This window comes from Sphaeramia orbicularis, chromosome 8 (genome assembly GCF_902148855.1).
Source record: "Sphaeramia orbicularis chromosome 8, fSphaOr1.1, whole genome shotgun sequence".
In the NCBI taxonomy this organism is placed as follows: Eukaryota; Metazoa; Chordata; class Actinopteri; order Kurtiformes; family Apogonidae; genus Sphaeramia; species Sphaeramia orbicularis.
In genome coordinates, this window is record NC_043964.1 from 34,769,335 (window position 1) to 34,793,241 (window position 23,907).

Sequence of the window (23,907 nt, forward strand, 5' to 3'; positions counted from 1 at the left end):
AAGAAAGATAAAAAAAAACACAGAGAACTTGACATGATCAAGATGTGATTCAAATATTAACTTTTAGCTTTAACGCAAGGACTTTAACAAAAATATAGCAATAATGGTTCAGAAATTACAACCATTTTAAACACATTCCATCAGTTTTCACTGGCTCTAAAGTAGGTGGACAACTGACTGAACAGCAGCTTCATGTCCAGATTTGTCCTGTTCCCTGGTTATTATACGACAAAATGAAACAGATAAAAGCTCTGGAGTTGATTCCACATGTTGAATTTACATTTAGTCAGTGGAATTCTCCATATGGGCTCCAAAAAGCTGTCAGTGCAAGTGAAGGATGACATCACAACTAAATCTATTAGATAGTGAAAGCATTCAGAGTGGGAAAAATCAACAGGTTGGTACATTGTTAAAAGGAAAGGATCCACAGGTGAGCTCAGTAACACCAAAAGGCCTGGAAGACCAAAGAAGAAAACTAAGGTCAATGATCACGGAATTCCTCTGATGGTTGTTGGTCCTTTGTTTCCACATCCAGCCAAGTCAAGGACAGACCTGAGGAGGTAGGTGTGTTATTATGCAGTCTGCTAAACCCTTGGAGTAATACACATGGAAAAGCTCAGATTAAAAATGTAAATAATGTGTTCAGAGATGCAAAGGTTTACAATTTGTCATCACCAGTGGATTTTCTGGGTCATTATTGCATAAGCTTCAGTTACTGTTTGAGTGGAAATGGGATAAACTAAAAGACTGATTTCATTACAGTCATTAGTGGTGTGAGGGCTCCTCCTCTGGTGGATTCACGTTATATTTTTTCACATGCTGGGGTTTTTGTTCAGGTCTACAGATGCTTTGTGTTACTGTGTCTCTGCGGGCACAGTAATACACAGCGGTGTCTTCAGGCTGCATATTCTGTCCATTCAGAGTCACTATTTTATTTGAAGTGTCCAGGTCAATGCTGAATTTGTTCTTCAGTGAATCTTTATAATATGAAGCTCCAGTGTATTTCATTCCAATCCACTCCAGTCCTTGTCCTGCAGGCTGTCTGATCCAAGCTGTGAAGTAGCCTAGGGAGTAAGAGACCTGACAGGTGATGGTCAGACGTTGACCTGGCTGCACAGTCACAGAGGCTGGTTGTGTCAGCGTTTCACACTTCACACCTGTGGATGAAAACATGTTGAACATTGAGTGGGTGTAATAGCAGTGAACAGTGAGCTGTGATCATAGTGTCAGTGTCTGTGCCTCAGTGAGACTCACAGCATCCAGCAGCCAACAGCAGCAGAGCTACACAGATCATGGTTGAGATTAAAGCTGATCTGATGGGAGCTTCTCTTCTTCTGCTGCAGCCGACAGCATCATATCACCTTTTTATAGTCGACTGTGAGGAAATTCAATTTGCATGAAGACAGACAGAGGGAATAAAACAAAGACGCACTTCATATCCGGCTGAAAACTCTGATCTGTGCAGTAATTACCAGTAACCTCCTTATCTGTGCTCATTGTTCACCATTCAAAACCCCACATTTACTCTTCGTTCCAACAGTTTCATTAACGTCGTCATATTATTCCCAAAGCTCGTACCATTCACGGTCAATCATCATTCACAGGAAATTTACTCAAACTGAAGAAAATTTTATTCTACTTAGATAACAGTTGATCCCTCTCTAAAACAATAAAAGTTACTTTTTGGGTAGAGCTCTCCAAACTACATATAGAGCCAGATTTACTCAATATAGAGCTAAATTTATTCTTTTTGAGGAAAATAGTTTTAACTCTAAAAAAAATGCTCAGTAATTTTTCCTGTGTTCCATTTTTCTGCCGCTTATGACTGGAATTCTTTGTAATGATCCTTAAAACTCACCTCCTTCATACCGCTCACACTATTTAAAAAGATCAGTGAGAGATACACTTTTGGACCACTGCACCTGTTTTTAGCTTTTCTATTTGTTATATGTCATTGTGATTGGTTCTGCTGTCCATCCTGTTTGTTTGGTTGTTGTAGATTTAATCTGTTCTGTCGTTTGTACATGCAACCTGTGCTGCTACTCATTCTGTTTGTGTGCTGCCTCTTGGCCAGGTCGTTATTGTAAGTGAGAATCAGTTCTAAACTAATTTACCTTGTTAAATAAAGGTAAAAAATAATTAAATAAATAAATAAAAACTAATAATAATAATAATAATAATAATAATAATAATAAGAAGAAGAAGAAGAAGAAGAAGAAGAAGAAGAAGAAGAAATAAAGTCATAATACATAATGTTTTAATTAATATTTTTATTTTCTATACTGTACATAATATAAACTATCCAGATGTGATTCATATTAGGATTTCTGACTATTTCAACTAGTAACCAGTAGTTCATTCACCTGAAGTAAATAGTTTATATTGCACGTATATTACATCTCAAGTACATACTGTGATTGCACTGTGTCATTTATGTGCAGCTGAAAGCATAAAACTGGGATCTGTCAAATAATATGTAGATTTTGTACAGCTGCTCCATCAACATCAGTCACTGTGGCTCTCGTGCACAATAATAAACAGCAGAATCTTCAGTTTTCAGACTGTTCATCTGCAGATACAGCTGGTTTCTGCTGTTGTCTCTGGAGATGGTGAAACGGCCTCGGACTGACTGGGAATAGTAAGTGCCACCACCACTATTGATATAAGCGATCCACTCCAGTCCTTTTCCAGGAGCCTGTCTGATCCAGCTCATTTCGTAGCTGCTGAATGTGAATCCAGATGTTGTACAGGTCAGTCTGTGGGATTGTCCAGGTCTTTTTACTGCAGGTTCAGATTCAGTCAGAGTCTGACCATCAACACCTGTTCAACCAGAATGAAACAGTCATTTACTCTAAATTCAGAAAGTATTTGAAGACAAGACTTAAAATCAGCATATATTTTCACCTGCCCAGCAGATAGTTAACAGCAGCAGTCCTGTCCTATAGTCCATCATGTTAAACTGTGTGTCTCTGTCTTGGTCTCTGCAGTCACATTTTAAAAGAGAGGATATCTGCATTTGCATTGACTCCTCCTCAAAGAGTGGATAAAACCTGGATTAATGTTGTCATCATGGTCATCAGAAATAATTTTGTTATATAATTAGCAGTTTAATAATCACTTGTTTGTTTGATGAAGAAAGATTTTATTAAATTCTTGCTTGATGTCAGTTATTTTGACCCTGGAATTCCATGTTTTTATATTAGACCTTTAATTTTGTAATACACTGTTACGCATTAAGTTATTTTTATGATATTTTTATTTCTTCTCAAAAAATGATTATGACAATGTGATTCATTCTTGTCAGATAAAGTAGAACTGTGACTAAGTATGTGATTATTGTACCTGGTCAGAGGTGATTACTGGGTATATGAATGAGAATAAAAAGAGAAATGTGTCTGAAAATTAAATTATTCCAGCTTTATGAGTAATGATGTATTTTGCATCAAGTTTCATAATATTAAACAAAAAGCAAAGAATTAACAACACATATTATGTTAAGCAAATTGCAGGATGTCAGGGAAGAATTACAAACAGAACTTTTAAAAGGTTTAATTTGTATTCATCATTAATTTAGAAGTCACTTCTTAAGCTGACAGGCAAAGTATCAACAATTTGGGTACATTTTTACTCTCTAAACAGTGAATGGTGAATATTTTAATTGGTAAGAACACATGAAATGTAAATAATGAAGTAGCAGATATATAAAAGGTTAGATGATCATCTGCAAACTGTAGGTATTAATTTATTCTGAATAATCAGCTATGAAACATGTGAAGTGTGTAATGATCTTGTATTCATTAATGGTGTGAGGGCTCCTCTTGTGGTGGATTCATGGTTTTCACTCTGAGGGGTTTTTGTTCAGGTCTACAGATGGTTTGTGTTGCTGTGTCTCACTTGCACAGTAATACACAGCAGTGTCTTCAGGCTGCATATTCTGTCCATTTAGAGTCACTGTTTGGTGTGAAGAATCTGCAACTATATTGAACTTGTGTTTTAAAGACTCCTTATAGACTGTGGCGTGTCCAGTATGCATGCTCACGATGTATTCCAGTCCCTTGTTTGCAGGTTGTCGGATCCAACCTGTACGACGGCTGCTGAGAGAATAAGAGACCTGACAGCTGATGGTCAAAGTGTGTCCAGGCTGCAGGACCACTGAGTCTGGCTGGATCAGGTCTATACTGTACACACCTGTGGAAACACAAACCAACATTATCTCCATCATTCATCTGACTCATACATGTTTACCATGTGTTTAGTAAAGTCAATCCACTGAAAGTTTCTCACAGGATCCAGATGCCAACAGCAGTATCAGAGCTACAGAGAACATGACTGATGATGAAGATGAACTGAAGGGATCTCCTCTGACTGACACAAACACACTTCACTTCATTATAAGTCAACGCATAATGAACTTCATTTACATATCAGTGAAAAACCCTTTCAATAAATTATCTTTCATTTAAATTTGACACAAAGTAGCAACTAAAAAAGCCTTAAAAGCAGAAGCAAACTGAAAAAATAGTCATTTTCACAATATATTGATTTTTTTTTTTTTTTAAATAGAAAACCGAAATGTATTTGGGGATGTTGTTCTGTTTTTTGATTTGTTATAAATAATTAATTATCTCAGGCTCCTCCTCTGATGGATTCATGTTATAGTTTTTCCATTCAAAAGAAAACTTTTCTTCAGGTCTACTGATGATTTGTATCACTATGTCTCTTTGAGCCCAGTGATACAGGATTGTCTGCAGACATATATATTCTGCCCATTTAGAGTTGCTTTTTCCTTTAAGTGTCTGAATTGATATTGGATTTATTTTTCATTGGGTGTTTATAATAGGAGAAATATCCAACACAGTTCATTCCAATTCATTGCTGTCCTTTTCCTACAGGTTATCTGATCCAAGATGTGCCATATTAGATTTCATGTTGTGTCTCATGTGATGTGGAATAGTGTCATTAACATTTATTTGAACACATGAGACACACATGTTAACATTATCCCCATTTTTTATTTTTTTAAAGAAACTATAAAGTGGTAAAGGTTATGGAAATTCTATGATTCCTCTTTTTTTTTTTTTTTTTTTTGACGGTAGGTTTTTGTACAGTGTTTCTCCCTCCTGTGTCACTGTGTCTCTCGTGCACAATAATAAACAGCAGAGTCTTCAGTCTTCAGGCTGTTCATCTGCAGATACACCTGCTTTCTGCTGTTGTCTCTGGAGATGGTGAAACGGCCTTGAAATGACTGAGAGTAGTAAGTGCTGCCACCATCACTGATAGTAGCGACCCACTCCAGTCCTTTTCCAGGTGCCTGTTTGATCCAAGCGTTCCAGTAATTGCTATCAAACCCTGAGTATGTGCAGGTCAGTCTGTGCGGTTGTCCAGGTCTTTTCACCACTGATTCAGACTCAGTCAGTGTTTGACCATCAGCACCTACAGATATTTTACAGGTCTTTAGTTACAGGAAAACTCATCACATGATCATGTCATTTTACAGTCAATATTTTACCATCCTTACCAGCCAGGAAAAGAGTTAAGATCAGAAAAACGGACAAATATTTAGTTTGGATCATTGTAAAAGCCAGTTGTCTCAGTCCAGTCAGTTTGTTTATCAGTCATTTAGTCTCTGTGACTCATTTTTAAAATAAAGAGGAGGAGAAACAGAAGATCAGAGTTTTACATTAACTCCTCCTCTTCAGAAAAACTCCCTGAATCAGACCATGAGAAAAGTCTGTTTTTGATCATTATTTTTTTTGTTTTGTTTCCAATTATATATTTTTTAATATATCCATGAATATATCCCTATTCTATATATTTGAGTTTCAATGTGCTAAATGTCAGTTTATTTTTGTATTCAGTATATGAAGTATCTTTTTAATATACATGAACTAGTACAAAAATCCACTCATATAAACTGTACTTTTTTTTCTGAATTATCAAAATCAATTAATTATTAATGTGAACAGTTTACTGTTAAACATTGGATGTGTTTTTGACACTATACAGAACAACACTGTCAAACCCATCATCTTAATAACATTGTAAAATGGAGTAGTAGTAGGAAGAAATAAATGCAAATGTTTTCAATACATTACTATGTTTTTCCAAACTCTTACCACACTATTTATGTATTTATTACACTCTTTATTTATCACTGAGCTTCGATGTCAAGTGTTACCAGCTGTTTCTTTGACAGTGTGTCTGCATGTGTTTATGGAACCTGCCCTTTTCTCTTTAGTTTTATCTCATCTACTGCCCCCTACAGGTCTTTGAAGAAACACTTTTAGGGGTTTTTGTCAAGCCTCTCTGTTTACTCCAACCACTGTGTGTATTTCGCACAGTAATACACTGCAGAGTCCTCTGGCTTCAGGTTGGACAGTCTCAGATACACCATACTGTTGCTGTCATCTCTACTGACTTCTATTCGTCCTTGTACACTACTGGCATATCTGTTGTAACTAGCATCAGAGGCTCCTCTCCCTATCCATTCCAGTCCTTTCCCTTCAGGTTGTCTTATCCAGTGCATATTGCAACAGCTAAATGTGAAGCCGGATCCTCTGCAGGACAGACTGAGAGTCTCCCCAGGCCTTTTCACTACTGAACTGGAAGGAATGGACTCCATCCTCTGACCAGTGCAACCTGATGAGAAGAAAGTTGGGATGAATTGTAAGAAAAAGTATCTGCTCTGACTGACTGAGCAGTGGAAGAGCTAAGATTCAGTGGAACTCACAGGACAGAGAAAAGGAAACCAGCAGCAGAGTGAGTGTGTTCATCATCCTGAAGCTGGAGATGTGACGTCTGATGCTCCACATGGAGTACAGACCAGTCAGATGGACAGAAGTACACTGTACAGACTGAAGATTTGCATCAGGGTGTCATGATGAGGGAGTGGCTCATGTAATAGTGGTGTGATATTTAAATAGAATTATATTACCAAATATGTGTTGCTTTGATCTTGATTTGATTTTTTTTTTTTCTCTTTTTATTTTCAGTGATAAAATTTATGAATACCACTAAGCCATTCTATTTCGTTAATTACGTTGAATGTCAATTTATTTTTCTGTTCAGTATATGAAATGTCTCTAACACATTTAAACAAGTATGAAAATGCCCATGGAATTGTTTGATCAACATTTATTGATGAGGCAGTGGCTCATGAAGAGCACAGTAGGTGAACTACGCAGTTTCCTTGGGCCCAGGGCTTGAGAGGGGCCACCAGGATGGACGGTGAAATACCCGATATCTGTCCAATTGAAATGACAAAAAAGGGAAATGCAGTTGTGTAAAAGAATACGCACAGTAACTTAGGAACAACTTAAGAACATCCCTATAGATGTGTGTAACAAAAACAGAAATTCCAGTTGAATGAAATCGGACAGTTAGTGACTTTCAGTGCAATGACCCATTTACACACTTTGTTTCTACTCTCATAATGTCATGTTTTCATTGTTAAAACTGTCTTGATTGTGGAACTTACAGGGCAATCTGCCATTAGTAGTTCTGTTAGTTACATCTAGTGATATAATGTTTAAGTACTTTTTTTGTAAATAATAAACTTACTAATAATCCTGATAGTCAACTACTGCCCTATAGTCGTGATTTATGAGTGTTACCTTTTTTTTCATTAGGTGCTTTACTTAAATACCTGGCTGTTTCTTCTCACAAAGATGCCACAACATCCAAAGATGAAGGTATGTGCGTTATTCATTAATTATTTTATTTTATTGGGTGTATTTTTCTTCTTTATTGTGTGCTTCTAATATTTTTCTGTTTCTTACTGTATTTTTTTTATTATTTATTATTTATTTTTTATTATTATCATAGCCATGCCAGGACTCCATATTCAGTCAAAACTGCAATTTTGTTACAATATTTGTGGAAAAAGTCTCCAGAATTGAGCCATTTCACTAGATCTTGTCTGGTCTAGGCCCATGCCTTACCTTTCCAGCAAATTTAATCAGAGATTTGGTGTAATTCTGCCAACCATTAATAAACAAACGAACCAATAACACACATGATTGATCATATTATCTCCCTGGCAAAGTAAAACCAAAAATTCCAAGAGACTTGATTTTTCATATATTATGCTGATAGGAAGCTAAGGGATAGACTGTTGTGTGGAGAAGGGGTGGGATTAAATAAGTTATACTCTCCCACTCCTTTTTGAGTGTGCAAATGAAGTCATATTTTGCTTTCATGTATATGTGTAAGTTGTTTTTTTTTTCCTATAATTTCTTATCATCTGTTTATTTCTAAGGACTAAGTAAGATTTCTTTGTTTTGCTACATATTTGAAATAAACTAAACTAAAAACAATATAATAATTGTTTTCATGTTCAGGAGAGCAATGAAAAAAAAACTCCTCTTCTTCAGTTTCCTCATTTAAACTCCATAATAAAGAGCATTTGTTGTGGGGAGACTTGTGTAGAGTGGCATTACTGTCACCCAGTGCATTCTGGGATAATCAAACTTGCCAATTGTATAAGGAGTACAGTTTTTCTTTATTTTACTGGTGGTGACAGCACTGACGGTCTTTTATAGGCCCCAGACATGAATGAAAAATGTATGGAATTTTTTTTAGAATTTTCCACATCATACACTTCTATTATTTTTTTCCATCGTACAAATGTATGATTGTGCTTTTAACTGTGGGGTACAGTTTTATCATTTAAGGTGCAACTGTGCTGTACTGTGATGAAACACATAAATATATTTAAATTCATTACTATTAATTTATAGATTTATAATGTGACGTGCAATAGTTGTTAGTGCAGCGAAGATGAACAATACAAGATTTTGTACAGCTGCTCCACCAACTTCAGTCACTGTGTCTCTCGTGCACAATAATAAACAGCAGAGTCTTCAGTCTTCAGGCTGTTCATCTGCAGATACACCTGCTTTCTGCTGTTGTCTCTGGAGATGGTGAAACGGCCTTGAAATGACTGGGAATAGTAAATGCTACCACTGCCACTACTGATGTAAGCGATCCACTCCAGTCCTTTTCCAGGTGCCTGTCTGATCCAAGATGTAGCATAATTGCTACTGAACCCTGAATATGTGCAGGTCAGTCTGTGTGATTCTCCAGGTCTTTTCACCACTGATTCAGACTGAATCAGTGTTTGACCATCAGCACCTACAGATATTTGAACAAATATTTAGAAAGAGGAAAACTGACATTTCTGAGTGGGATTTTTTCCAATGAAGCTTTCATGGTCCTTACCAGCCAGGAAGATAGTCAGGATGAGAAAACCAAACAATTGTTTTGTTCGGACCATTGTAAAAGCCAGTTGTCTCTGTCCAGTCAGTGTGTATGTCAGTTATTTAGTCTCTGTCCTTCTCTCTTCATGTACGTATATGAAAAGATGGTGGAGATCACAGTTTTGCATTAACTCCTCCTCCACAACAGAAACACACCATGAATCACACTGTTGGGAAAGAGGTTTGGGAGACTTCCTCCAGATTATTTGTTTTATTGAAACATATGTTATTTATATGATCATGAGGATGTTATTGTTTTATTTTATTTCACTTAACATTTATTACTATTATTGGATTCATTACCCAATAACATTTTAAAGCTATACCTATCGTACATAACATCCATGAATATCTTATTTTATACTTTCTGTGGAACTTTAATAACAGATATGTCATTTATGATCACTTACAATGAAAAGTACATTATGTTTGTTATTTCTAAAGATTAATCATAAATCATAGTTTTTAATTTGCATTTTTGACTATCACATTTGTCACACCTTTTCTTTTCTTTTTTTTTTTTTTTTTTTTTGGATGTTCTTAAAAAGTAGTTGAACATTTTTGAATTTTCTGTACAAAAACAAAACACACACTTTACTGTTGCTATAATTCCCAGAAGGAGGTTGAAGTTGACTTTAAACTCATTAGTGGTGTAAGGGCTCCTCCTCTGGTGGATTCATGTAACACATGTTCAGGCACTGAGGAGTTTTTGTTCAGCTCTACTGACTGTTTGTGTCACTGTGTGTGTTTTTTGCACAGTAATACACTGCAGAGTCCTCTGGCTTCAGGTTGGACAGTCTCAGATACACCATGCTGTTGCTGTCATCTCTACTGACTTCTATTCGTCCTTGTACACTACTGGCATAGCTGTTGCTACTAGCACGAGTATGTCCGACCCCTATCCATTCCAGTCCTTTCCCTTCAGGTTGTCTTATCCAGTGCATACCACAACAGGTAAATGTGAAGCCAGATCCTCTGCAGGACAGACTGAGAGTGTCCCCAGGTCTTTTCACTACTGAACTGGAAGGAATGGACTCCATCCTCTGACCAGTGCAACCTGATGAGAAGAAAGAAGGGAGGAATTGTAAGAAAAAGTATCTGCTCTGACTGACTGAGCAGTGGAAGAGCTAAGAGTCAGTGGAACTCACAGGACAGAGAAAAGGAAACCAGCAGCAGAGTGAGTGTGTTCATCATCCTGAAGCTGGAGATGTGACGTCTGACGCTCCACATGGAGTACAGACCAGTCAGATGGACAGAAGTACACTGTACAGACTGAAGATTTGCATCAGGGTGTCATGATGAGGGAGTGGCTCATGGAATGGCAAACAGGTATAGTTTAATGTCGTCACATGTGTTTATACATTGGCTATTCAGCTGTAACGCTGGCTGATACTTGATTCTTTCTAACTCAGTATTTCTTATCAACCTAGTCTACTCCTAAGAAAGTTGAGGGTAAAATAAAGCCTGGGGCTGATTTCTGCTCTGTTACTTGAGTATTTTAATGTGACTAAATGAACATAGCACTTCATTTACCAAAATATACAGCATGTAGAACATTTGAGCTCTTGTTTTACCTGCAGTCTATTTGACCTGACAGTATAATGAGTTATTAAATTTGTATGTATTTGTATATATATAGAAACGTGTGAACTTCATCAAAATAGAGGCTAAATTTTGACCAATGTGAAACTGGCTGAAGAGGACACTGTGCTATGTTCACATGCTGACATATACAAATTTTACCGATTGAAATCACAACCAAATCACAAAATGCCCTGCTTTCTTTGTTTGCAAATGCAGTATCACAGTTTGCATCAGCTGATCTAAAGGTCAAATGCAAAACATTCACCCACCGTTACCCAAGCAGTCACAATATGTAAAACATCCACATTTTTGGCAGCATTTCACCCAACAAAAAGTTCTGTAATATGAATATTAATATCCTTACTGTCCAAAATCCCTCTATTCACTAATTAATGGATATTTGTCAAAACATTTACATATATTGATACAAAGATGTATTTTAACTGAAAATGCTGTCTATAGTGATGTGAAAAGGTCTTACCATTAGATCTTGTTGTTTTAGCAAAGTTATAATGATCAGACATATGCAGTTCCCAGAAATATGTAAATAGCATTACATAAAGATTCTTGGTTTTAACATGTCTTTAACTCTTTTGTTCAGATAATATGAGTTTTACTGCACTAATCATCTGTTGTTTTACACCAGGTTTCATGTCATGCATGTTGGATGTTTGTTATTGTTTGGTCTGCTTTGATGAAGAGAGGTCCCACTTAATACTGACTTTGCCTGAAGAAGCTATTTAATCAGGATTTTTCATGTATTTTTAATACTGTGACAGCATTTATGGTATTTTTTGTTGTACCTAAATACACTAAAGAATTCATATTTATGCTATATTTTTACCTTGCAAAAACAACCAAGCTAAAAGTGATCAAAGACTTTTGCACAGTGCTGAATATAATACATAACAATGTACCAGACTAATATACTTAAACGCTGTTAAGCGTTTAAGTATATTAGTGTTTTTGTATTTATCAAATGTGTTTTTTATTTATTTATTTATTTATTCATTTGTCACATTCATGAAATGTGGTTTATTTTTATATTTATTTATCACTGAACTGTAGCGCTAATTCACAAGATAGTCCCCAAAACATAGAATCAGCACAAAGCTGTAAAATCAACCACACATATTTTGAAACATAAATTCCAGGATGGGAAAGAATCTGAAAACAAAAAGACTAAAATGACAGAAACAACCTGATGTAACAGTGATTTTATTTGAATAAAGTGTGTTGCTGATACTTTTTTTAAGTATGTGATATAACTAATGTATGAATGTTTAAAGAAAAGAATGACATGAATGTAGGGAAGAAATGTGTGAAATAAGTGAAATGAAAAATCAGTGATAGAAGCATTATTTCTTATCACTTAATGAGGAAAGTAAATGTTGTTTGTAGTCCAAGGGACAAGAAATCATATATATATATATATATATATATATATATATATATATATATATATATATATATATATATATATATATATATATATTTAATTATTTATTTTTTTAATACATGATAAATTAAAAAAAAAAAAAACACATTTAACTACATTGATTTAAATGTTGTTGTTTTTTTTTTGAAAGATTTAGCTGATTTTTTGCAAGACAAAAATTTCAAGAAAACCACAAAACTCTTTGTTTTATAACTTTAAATATTCAGTTAATTCTTTAGATAAGATTCACTGACAACAATAACCAATGATCATTATGATCAGTGTTGTAAATAAAAGTTCCAGAGCTGGATTGGAATAAGGAAGAAGTTTTTGTATGACTTCCCTGTTATTGTCTGTCATTGTGTGTTCTCGAGCACAGTAATACACTGCTGTGTCCTCTGGCTTCAGACTGTTCATCTGCAGATAAAGTTTACTGCTGAATGTGAATCCAGATGTTGTACAGGTCAGTCTGTGGGATTGTCCAGGTCTTTTTTCTGCAGGTTCAGATTCAGTCAGAGTCTGACCATCAACACCTGTTCAACCAGAATGAAACAGTCATTTACTCAAAGTCAGAAAGTATTTGAAGACTTAACATCAGTGTATATCTTCACCTGCCCAGAGGACGGTTAACAGCAGCAGTCCTGTCCTATAGTCCATCATGTTGAACTGTTTGTCGTTTCTGCAGTTACACATTTAAAGGGTGACTGAATATTTTGCATTGACTCCTCCTCAAAAACAAAACAGAAACTGAACTGTATCTTTGTTATAAGTGGACCAAACATGTTTTTTTTTCATGAAAAGTAATTGATTTACCACAGACTTTTAGTGCTAATTCACAAGATATTCCCCAAAACCCAGCATCAACTGCACAAAGCTGTAGAATCAACCACACACATTTTGAAACATAGATTCCAGGATGTCAAAGAATCTGAAAACAAAAAGAATAAAATGACAAAAACAACCTGATGTAACAGTGATTTTAGTTGAATAAAGTGTGTTGCTGATAAATTTTTTAAGTATATGATATAATTAATATGTGAATGTTTAAAGAAAAGAAAGAAATAACTGTATGAAAGAAACATGTGAAATAAGTGAAATGATCTTGTATTCATTAATGGTGTGAGGGCTCCTCTTGTGGTGGATTCATGATTTTCAAACTGAGGGGGTTTTGTTCAGGTCGACAGATGGTTTATGTTGCTGTGACTCGCTTGCACAGTAAAATAACAATAACACTTTAGAATTATTTGTTTCACATACAACTTGGCCATCCCTGTAATAATTAATTCATCCATACATATTTATATAACATGCAGTAAAAAATCAGTGACAGAAACATTATTTATTAACAGTTACAGCTGAAGATAAATGTTTCTTGTCATCTAACGGACAAGAAATCATGAATTACAACTTTTTTTTACGCAACATTCGTGAAATTATTTGAACTGCAGTTACTTCAAAGATTTTTTTTCAATATGGCAGATGTTTTGCAACTTGAAAGACAAAATTTTCAAGAAAAACACAAAACTATTTTCTTTAAAACTTTAAATAATGACTAAATTCTCTAGAGTAGATTCACTGACAACAATAGTCAATGATCTTTATGATCCGAATTGTAAATGAAGGTTCCAGAGCTGGTTTGGAATAAGGAAGTAATTTTTGTATGACTTCCCTGTTATTGTCTGTCATTGTGTCTGTTCGAGCACAGTAATACACTGCTGTGTCCTCTGGCTTCAGACTGTTCATCTGCAGATAAAGTTTACTGCTGGAGTCGTCTCTGGAGATGGTGAATCTACCCTGGACTGATGAGGAGTAATAGATCAGAGAACTGGCTATATCTATATAAGCGATCCACTCCAGTCCTTTCCCAGGAGCCTGTCTGATCCAACTCATTTGGTAGCTGCTGAATGTGAATCCAGATGTTGTACAGGTCAGTCTGTGGGATTGTCCAGGTCTTTTTACTGCAGGTTCAGATTCAGTCAGAGTCTGACCATCAACACCTGTCAAGACAAAAATAAACTCATAAGACTTTCTGTGCATTTATAACTAAAATAAACTGATCTGAGAAAAGGTGAAGCACTTCACCTGCCCAGCAGATAGTTAACAGTATCAGTCCTGTCCTATAGTCCATCATGTTAAACTATGTGTCCTCTGCTCTCTGTCCTCTCTGCACTCAGATATTTAGAGGAGGAGGATATCTGAGTTTTGCATTGACTCCTCCTCACAGATATGAGAGACCCTAAACTGGACTCAAGGACCAAAACACAGATCTAATAAGTCAAACCAAAGACAAAGATACAGTATAGATACAGGAGAGACCAACTGTGTGTTCAATGTTAAAAAGAAATTATTTTGCAGCGATATGACTCAACTGAATGAAACAATTTTGTATTCAAGATGAGGTACATGATCATACAGTTAAATAAAAAAAATAAACCTAATTTTATTAATTAATTTATTTCACTTAGCAATCCCATTGAGGGAAACATCATTTTTGAACATCATGCCAGATTAAAATCAAATAAAATAAAGGAGCAAATACATGAAAAACAATGTAATGACAACAACTTTAGAAGTTACCACAATTGCACAGTGTTTGAAATAATATTAGAAGAAAAAGATGTAATAGTAAACATTAAAAAAAAAAAAACATTTGAAGGAAAAAAAGCAGAGAACTTGACATGATCAAGAGGTGACTGAAATATTAACTTTCAGCTTTAACTTAAGGGGTTTAACAAAAATATAGCAATAACGGTTTTGAAATTACAATCATTTTAAACACAGTCCCTCAGTTTTCATTGGCTCAAAAGTAGTTGGACAACTGACTGAACAGCAGCTTCTTTAGGTGAAAATATGCTCGAAGAGATGAAAATCACTCCAGGTCTGGTCATGATGAAGCTCCTCAGTGGCTCTGAACAGATTATGGATTTAGGTATTTCACAGTTTGATACGTCAACAGTTAAACACAAACTGACACTTTCTGGATTTGAAAAATTATCCTTTCAATTGACAAACGAAAACCAAAAAATAACTTTTCTCTTTTCTCTCTTTCTCTCCTCTCTACAATTTTATTCTTTCGACAATGTCCACATGACATCATCAAATCAGCTCTCAAATAAGAACCAGTGGACCAATGGCTATCAGGTTCATCTATTTCCCAGATTACCACAATGTACTGGACATGTATAACATACCTAAAGCACAAAATACCCAGTTTAATTTATAATACATAATAATACTTGTGGTATATTTATATCAATTCTTAAAGACCAGTATAGTAATACAATATGATCCTCATAGGATGCAGCTGTTTCTGATACTCCTCTTTACTCTGATAAACATTTCTTTTGCTTCACATCTTACAAACATTTAAATTCACTCAAAATAAAGACACACAAGAGCATTTATTTAGTGAAACTGTTTCAGTATAAGGAAAATGCACCTGGGTGAAAAATACTATGAGAGGAAGAAGTGACGCTTCTGAAAAATAAACCTCTTCTTTGTTTGTAAATTTATTTTGGATTTATTAATGGTCTGAGGGCTCCTCCTCTGGTGGATTCATGTCATTATTTTCTTTTTTTTCTTCACACTGAAGGGTTTTTGCTCAGGGTGTCTACTGATATGTGTTACTGTGGATCTCTCGCACAGTAATACACAGCGGTGTCTTCAGGCTGCATATTCTGTCCATTCAGAGTCACTATTTTATTTGAAGTGTCCAGGTCAATGCTGAATTTGTTCTTCAATGAATCTTTATAATATGAACCTCCAGTGGCTTTCATTCCAATCCACTCCAGTCCTTGTCCTGCAGGCTGTCTGATCCAAGCTGTGTAGTAGCTGTCCAATGAATAAGAGACCTGACAGGTGATGGTCAGACGTTGACCTGGCTGCACAGTCACAGAGGCTGGTTGTGTCAGCGTTTCACACTTCACACCTGTGGATGAAAACATGTTGAACATTGAGTGGGTGTAATAGCAGTGAACAGTGAGCTGTGATCATAGTGTCAGTGTCTGTGCCTCAGTGAGACTCACAGCATCCAGCAGCCAACAGCAGCAGAGCTACACAGATCATGGTTGAGATTAAAGCTGATCTGATGGGAGCTTCTCTTCTTCTGCTGCAGCCGACAGCATCATATCAGTGTTTATAGAGAGCTGAAGTCCTGCCCCTTCCGCTGTGAACTATGGGACCTAACTTTGTGAAATGGAAAGAAACTATTTGGATTAGTGCTGCCATTCACACATATGATGTTTGTCAGTTTAAAAGATCATTTCATGAGTTAGGAAAGTCATGGTTTGTGGCAAAGATCATCTAGTTTTGTGTTAAATAGTCAGTGGATGGCATTTCTGATGCATGTGTCCAACACAGCCACTGCCTTGTCATATTTTTTAGGTGAAAATGTACTGGAAGAGATGAAACTCCCTCCAGGTCTGGTCATGATGAAGCTCCTCAGTGGCTCTGAACAGATTGTGGATTTAGGTATTTCACAGTTTGATATGTCAACAGTTTTACCTCTAACTGCAACTTTCTAGAATCAAAAAGTTATCCTTTCAATTGACAAATGAAAACCAAAAAATAACTTTCCTCTTTTCTCTCCAATTTCTTTTTTTCAGAAATGTCCACATGACATCATCATATCAGCCCTCAAATAAGAACCAGTGGACCACTGGCTATCAGGTTCATCTATTTCCCAGATTACCACAATGTACTGCACATGTATAACATACCTAAAGCACAAAATACCCAGTTTAATTTATAATACATAATAATACTTGTGGTATATTTATATAAATTCTTAGAGAAAGATCAGTAAAGTAATACAATATGATCCACATAGGATCCATCTGTTTCTGATACTCCTCTTTACTCTGATGAGCGGTATTTTTACTTCACATCTACAAACATAAATTCACTAACAAAAAGAGACACATAAGAGCATTTATTTAGTGAAACTGTTTAAGTATAAGGAAAATGCACCTGGATGAAAAACACTGTGAGAGGAAGAAGTGACGCTTCTGAAAAATAAACCTCTTTTTTTTGTAAATTCATTTTTTCAAAATAAATTCATTCATTTTGGATTTATTAATGATCTGAGGGCTCCTCCTCTGGTGGATTCATGTTATTATTTTCTTTTTTTCCACACACTGAGGGGTTTTTGTTCAGGGTGTCTACTGATATGTGTTACTGTGGATCTCTTGCACAGTAATACACAGCAGTGTCTTCAGGCTGCATATTCTAAATACCTGATTTACACTGAAAATGCAAAATGCAGGAGATATTACTGTAATAAATGGTGATAAATCACTTTGGAAAGATTAAATGTAGAGAAAATTTCACTTGGAAGTTATCACAAAAAAAGTTCTAGGCCTTTAACGGTTAAATTTAACATGTTCATTCACTTTTCTACATGTCATTTATTTTCTTTAAAATACGTTGCTAAAAATATGTTGCTTAAGAAGACTTTGTAATATTCTGGTTATGTGATAAAACTTTATTTGAACTCATTGTATTTTTTGTGTCAGTGACTGTGTTCAGTATGTAGATTTTGTACAGCTGCTCCACCAACTCCAGTCACTGTGGGCCTCGTGCACAATAATAAACAGCAGAATCTTCAGTCTTCAGACTGTTCATCTGCAGATACAGCTGGTTTCTGCTGTTGTCTCTGGAGGTGGTGAAGCGACCCTGGACTGACTGGGAATAGGAGTTAAAACCACCACTGTTATCAACAGCGATCCACTCCAGCCCTTTTCCAGGAGCCTGTCTGATCCAGGCCATCCAGTAGCTGCTGAACGTGAATCCAGATGTTGTACAGGTCAGTCTGTGGGATTGTCCAGGTCTTTTTACTGCAGGTTCAGATTGTGTCAGAGTCTGACCATCAACACCTGTTAAATAACAATGAAACAGTCATCTACTCAAAGTCAGAAAGTATTTGAAGACTTAACATCAGTGTATGTCTTCACCTGCCCAGAGGACGGTTAACAGCAGCAGTCCTGTCCTATAGTCCATCATGTTGAACTGTTTGTCGTCTCTGCAGTTACACATTTAAAGGGTGACAATGAATATTTTGCATTGACTCCTCCTCAACAACAAAACAGAAACTGAACTGCATCTCTGTTGCAACTGGACCAAACATGTTTTTTTCATGAAAAGTAATTGATTTATTTATCACTGAAATTTAGTGCTAATTCACACGGTATTCTCCAAAACCCAGCATCAACTGCACAAAGCTGTAGAATCAACCACACATATTTTGAAACATAAATTCCAGGATGTCAAAGACTCTCAAAACAAAAAGAATAAACAGACAAAAACAACTTTATATAACAGTGATTTTTCTTGAATGAAGTGTGTTGCTGATACATTTTTTAATTATATGATTTAGTCAATATGCGAATGTTTAAAGAAAAGAAAGAAATGATTGTATGAAAGAAACATGTGTGAAATAAGTGAAATGATCTTGTAGTCATTAATGGTGTCAGGGCTCCTCTTGTGGTGGATTCATGGTTTTCACTCTGAGGGGTTTTCGTTCAGGTCTACACATGGTTTATGTTGCTGTGACTTGCTTGCACAGTAATACAATATTAACACTTTGGATTTATTTGTTTCACATGCAACTTGGCCATTCCTGTAATAACTAGAAGCACTCGGAGAGCGCAGACCTCCGCCAAGGCTGATCAGTGGCCCCCCCCGTGGGCCCCCCACGCCAAGGAGGTTATGTTTTTGCCAGGGTTTGTTTGTCTGTCTGTCTGTCTGTTTGTCTGTCCGTTAGTGTGCAACATAACTCAAAAAGTTATGGACTGATTTTGATGAAATTCTGTGGTCTGCGCCCCCCCCCCGTGGGCCCCCCCACCCCCGATCACCACCAAAATTTAATCATTTCTTCCTTATCCCATTTCCAACAAACCCTGAAAATTTCATCAAAATCTGTCCATAACTTTTTGAGTTATGTTGCACACTAACGGACAGACAAACAGACAGACAGACAAACTAGAAGCACTCGGAGAGCGCAGACCTCCGCCAAGGCTGATCAGTGCCCCCCCCCCGTGGGCCCCCCCACGCCCGATCACCACCAAAATTTAATCATTTCTTCCTTATCCCATTTCCAACAAACCCTGAAAATTTCATCCAAATCTGTCCATAACTTTTTGAGTTATGTTGCACACTAACGGACCGACAAACAAACAAACAAACAAACAAACAAACAAACAAACAAACCCTGGCAAAAACATAATCTCCTTGGCGGAGGTAATTAATTCATCCATACATATTTATATAACATGCTGTAGAAAATCAGTGACAGAAACATACTTTATTAACAGTTACAGCTGAAGAGAAATGTTTCTTGTAGTCTAAGGGACAAGAAATCATAAATTACAACTTTTTTTTAACGCAACATTCATGAAATTATTTGAACTGCAGTTACTTCAAAAAAAATTTTTCAATATGGCAGATGTTTTTGCAACTTGTAAGACGAAATTTTCAAGAAAAACACAAAGCTATTTTGTTTAAAACTTTAAATAGTGACTAAATTCTCCAGAGTAGAATCACTGACAACAATAACCAATAATCATTATGATCAGTATTGTAAATGAAAGTTCCAGAGCTGGTTTGGAATAAGGAAGTAGTTTTTGTATGACTTCCCTGTTATTGTCTGTTATTGTGTCTCCTCGAGCACAGTAATACACTGCTGTGTCCTCTGGCTTCAGACTGTTCATCTGCAGATAAAGTTTACTGCTGGAGTCGTCTCTGGAGATGGTGAATCTACCCTGGACTGATGAGGAGTAATAAGTCGAAGTACTGCCCGTGTGTATAAAAGCGATCCACTCCAGTCCTTTTCCAGGAGCCTGTCTGATCCAGTTCATGACGTAGCTGCTGAATGTGAATCCAGATGTTGAACAGGTCAGTCTGTGGGATTGTCCAGGTCTTTTTACTGCAGGTTCAGATTCAGTCAGAGTCTGACCATCAACACCTGTTCAAGACACAAATAAACTCATGAGACTTTCTGTGCATTTATAACTAAATAAACTGATCTGAGAAAAGGTGAAGCACTTCACCTGCCCAGCAGATAGTTAACAGTATCAGTCCTGTCCTATAGTCCATCATGTTAAACTGTGTGTCTCTGTCTTGGCCTCTGCAGTCATATTTTAAAAGAGAGGATATCTGCATTTGCATTGACTCCTCCTCAAAGAGTGGATAAAACCTGGAGTACTGTTGTCATCATAGTCATCAGAAATATTTTTGTTTTATAATTAGCAGTTTAATATTAGTTGTTTGTTTTATGAAGTAAGATTTTATTAAATTCATGCTTGATGTCAGTAATTTTGACCCTGAAATTCCATGTTTTTACACTAGACCTTTAATTCTGTAATACACTGTTATGCATTAAGGTATTTTTTATTATTATTATTTTTTTTTTTATTCTCTGGAAATGATTGTGACAATGTGATTTATTCTTGATAGATAAAGTGGAACCAGGACTCAGTATGTAATTATTGTACCTGGTCAGAGGTGATTACTGGAGTGTATAAGTGAAAATAAAAGGAGGAATGTGTTTGAAAATTAAATTATTCCAACTTTATGAGTAATGATGTATTTTGCATCAAGTTTCACAATATTACACTAAAAGCAAAGAATTAACAACACATATTATGTTAAGTAAATTGCAGGATGTCAGATAATTATAAACAAAACTTTTCAAAGGTTTTATTTGTATTCATCATTATTTACAAGTCACTTCTTAAGCTGACAGGCAAACACCAAAGAATCAAGAATTTGGGTACATTTTTACTCTCTAAACAGTGAATGGTGAATATTTTAATTGGTAAGAACACATCAAACGTATATAATAAATAGCAGATATATAAAAGGTTAGATGATCATCTGCAAACTGAAGGTATTTATTTATTCTGAATAATCAGCTATGAAACATGTGAAGTGTGTAATGATCTTGTATTCATTAATGGTGTGAGGGCTCCTCTTGTGGTGGATTCATGGTTTTCACTCTGAGGGGTTTTTGTTCAGGTCTACAGATGGTTTGTGTTGCTGTGTCTCACTTGCACAGTAATACACAGCAGTGTCTTCAGGCTGCATATTCTGTCCATTTAGAGTCACTGTTTGGTGTGAAGAATCTGCAACTATATTGAACTTGTGTTTTAAAGACTCCTTATAGACTATGGGGTGTCCAGTATGCATGCTCACGATGTATTCCAGTCCCTTGTTTGCAGGTTGTCGGATCCAACCTGTACGACGGCTGCTGAGAGAATAAGAGACCTGACAGCTGATGGTCAAAGTGTGTCCAGGCTGCAGGACCACTGAGTCTGGCTGGATCAGGTCTATACTGTACACACCTGTGGAAACACAAACCAACATTTTCTCCATCATTCATCTGACTGATACATGTTTACCATGTGTTTAGTAAAGTCAGTCCACTGAAAGTTTCTCACAGGATCCAGATGCCAACAGCAGTATCAGAGCTACAGAGAACATGACTGATGATGAAGATGAACTGAAGGGATCTCCTCTGACTGACACAAACACACTTCACTTCATTATAAGTCAACGCATAATGAACTTCATTTACATATCAGTGAAAAACCCTTTCAATAAATTATCTTTCATTTAAATTTGACACAAAGGACCAACTAAAAAAGCCTTAAAAGCAGAAGCAAACTGAAAAAATAGTCATTTTCACAGTATATTGATTTTTTTTTTTTTTAAATAGAAAACCAAAATGTATTTGTGGATGTTGTTCTGTTTGTTGATTTGTTATGAATTATTAATTGTCTCAGGGTCCTTCTCTGATGGATTCATGTTATTGTTTTTCTACTCAAAAGAAAACTTTTCTTCAGGTCTACTGATGATTTGTATCACTATGTCTCTTTGAGCCCACAGCATTGTCTGCAGACATATATATTCTGCCCATTTAGAGTTGCTTTTTTATTTTCAGTGTCTAAATTGACATTGAATTTTTTTTTCATTGGGTCTTTATAATAGGAGATCAAAGTTTATTCCAATTCATTGCTGTCTTTTTCCTGCAGGTAATCTGATCCAATATTTGTCATATTACATTTCATGTTGTGTCTCATGTGGAATTGTGTCATCAACATTTATTTGAACACATGAGGCACACATGTTAACATTATCCCCAATTTTTTTTTTTTTTTTTTTAAGAAACTATAGGGTGGTAAAGGTTATGGAAATTCTATGATTCCTTTTTGTTTTTTTGTTTTTTTTTTGACAGTAGGTTTTTGTACAGTGTTTCTCCCTCCTGTGTCACTGTGTCTCTCGTGCACAATAATGAACAGCAGAGTCTTCAGTCTTCAGGCTGTTCATCTGCAGATACACCTGCTTTCTGCTGTTGTCTCTGGAGATGGTGAAACGGCCTTGAAATGACTGAGAGTAGTAAGTGCTGCCACCATCACTAGTGATAGTAGCGACCCACTCCAGTCCTTTTCCAGGTGCCTGTTTGATCCAAGTGTTCCAGTGATCGCTACTGAACCCTGAATATGTGCAGGTCAGTCTGTGTGATTGTCCAGGTCTTTTCACCACTGATTCAGACTCAGTCAGTGTTTGACCATCAGCACCTACAGATATTTAACAGGTCTTTAGTTACAGGAAAACTCATCACATGATCATGTCATTTTACAGTCAATATTTTACCATCCTTACCAGCCAGGAAAAGAGTTAAGATCAGAAAAGCGGACAAATATTTAGTTTGGATCATTGTAAAAGCCAGTTGTCTCAGTCCAGTCAGTGTGTTTATCAGTCATTTAGTCTCTGTGACTCATTTTTAAAGTAAAGAGGAGGAGAAACAGGAGATCAGAGTTTTACATTAACTCCTCCTCTTCAGAAAAACTCCATGAATCCGACCATGAGAAAAGTCTGTTTTTGATCTTTATTTTCTTTTTTATTTTCAGTGACATAGTTTATGAATCCCACTATGTCATTCTATTTCCTTGACTTTAATTATATTGAACATCAATTTCTTTTTCTATTCAGTATATGTAACATGTCAAATTTGAACAAGTATGAAAATCAACTAACATTTATTGTTGAAAATTTTAAAAAAAGATAGCAAAATATGTAATAGTTCATGCAAACTGTTTATTGTTAAACATGTGCTGTATTTTGACACCCTGATGAAAAAATGTGTCAACCCACATCACTGTAAAAGCATGATTAAAATGGAAAAATAGTAATAATAAACAAACCAAAAGGAATGTTTATGACATAAAAGAAGATACACTTTTTACAATATTGTAGTTACCATGAGTTTTCACTATCAGGGGTTTTTACTTTAGTAATAAATACATGATTTTAATACATTATCATGCTTGTCCAAACTATTACCACACTATTATGTATCTATTATTCTCTTTATTTATCATTGAGCAATGGTGTAAAGTGTTACCAGCTGTTTCTTTGACAGTGTGTCTGCATGTGTTTATTTATTTATTTATTTTTATCTGAATAAAGTAAAACTAAACTTTTCCTAAGAAGATGTGTAACAAAAAGACAGATGTGAAAAAATAGGCCTATGAACTGGATAGAACCCTCCCTTTTCTCTTTAGTTTCATCTCATCTACTTCCCCCTAGAGGTCTTTGTTGAAACACTTTTAGGAGTTTTTGTCAAGCCTC

The 23,907-nt window shown here is 35.8% G+C and overlaps 1 protein-coding gene and 4 gene segments (V, D, J or C); all 5 read right to left on the reverse strand.

The window, feature by feature from the left end:
- LOC115424836 (uncharacterized) overlaps positions 1-23,012 on the reverse strand; it is a 353,136-nt gene extending 330,124 nt beyond the window's left edge. The window contains exons 1-2 of the mRNA XM_030142238.1: positions 22,939-23,012; positions 22,556-22,853 (exon numbers count right to left, since the gene is read on the reverse strand). Coding sequence (XP_029998098.1) covers positions 22,556-22,853; positions 22,939-22,993 — 353 coding nt within the window. The 5' untranslated portion in view covers positions 22,994-23,012. The remainder of the gene's footprint in view (positions 1-22,555; positions 22,854-22,938) is intronic.
- LOC115423853 (immunoglobulin heavy variable 4-38-2-like) lies at positions 711-1,346 on the reverse strand. The segment is given in 2 exon segments: positions 711-1,157; positions 1,255-1,346. Coding segments are annotated over 2 exon segments (432 nt in total).
- Positions 3,831-4,380, reverse strand: LOC115423861 (Ig heavy chain V region 5A-like). The segment is given in 2 exon segments: positions 3,831-4,188; positions 4,285-4,380. Coding segments are annotated over 2 exon segments (393 nt in total).
- LOC115423888 (immunoglobulin heavy variable 3-48-like) lies at positions 13,564-14,410 on the reverse strand. The segment is given in 3 exon segments: positions 13,564-13,579; positions 13,976-14,276; positions 14,362-14,410. Coding segments are annotated over 3 exon segments (366 nt in total).
- LOC115423883 (Ig heavy chain V region XIG14-like) lies at positions 15,903-16,456 on the reverse strand. The segment is given in 2 exon segments: positions 15,903-16,207; positions 16,305-16,456. Coding segments are annotated over 2 exon segments (345 nt in total).
- Positions 23,013-23,907: the final 895 nt, after the last annotated feature.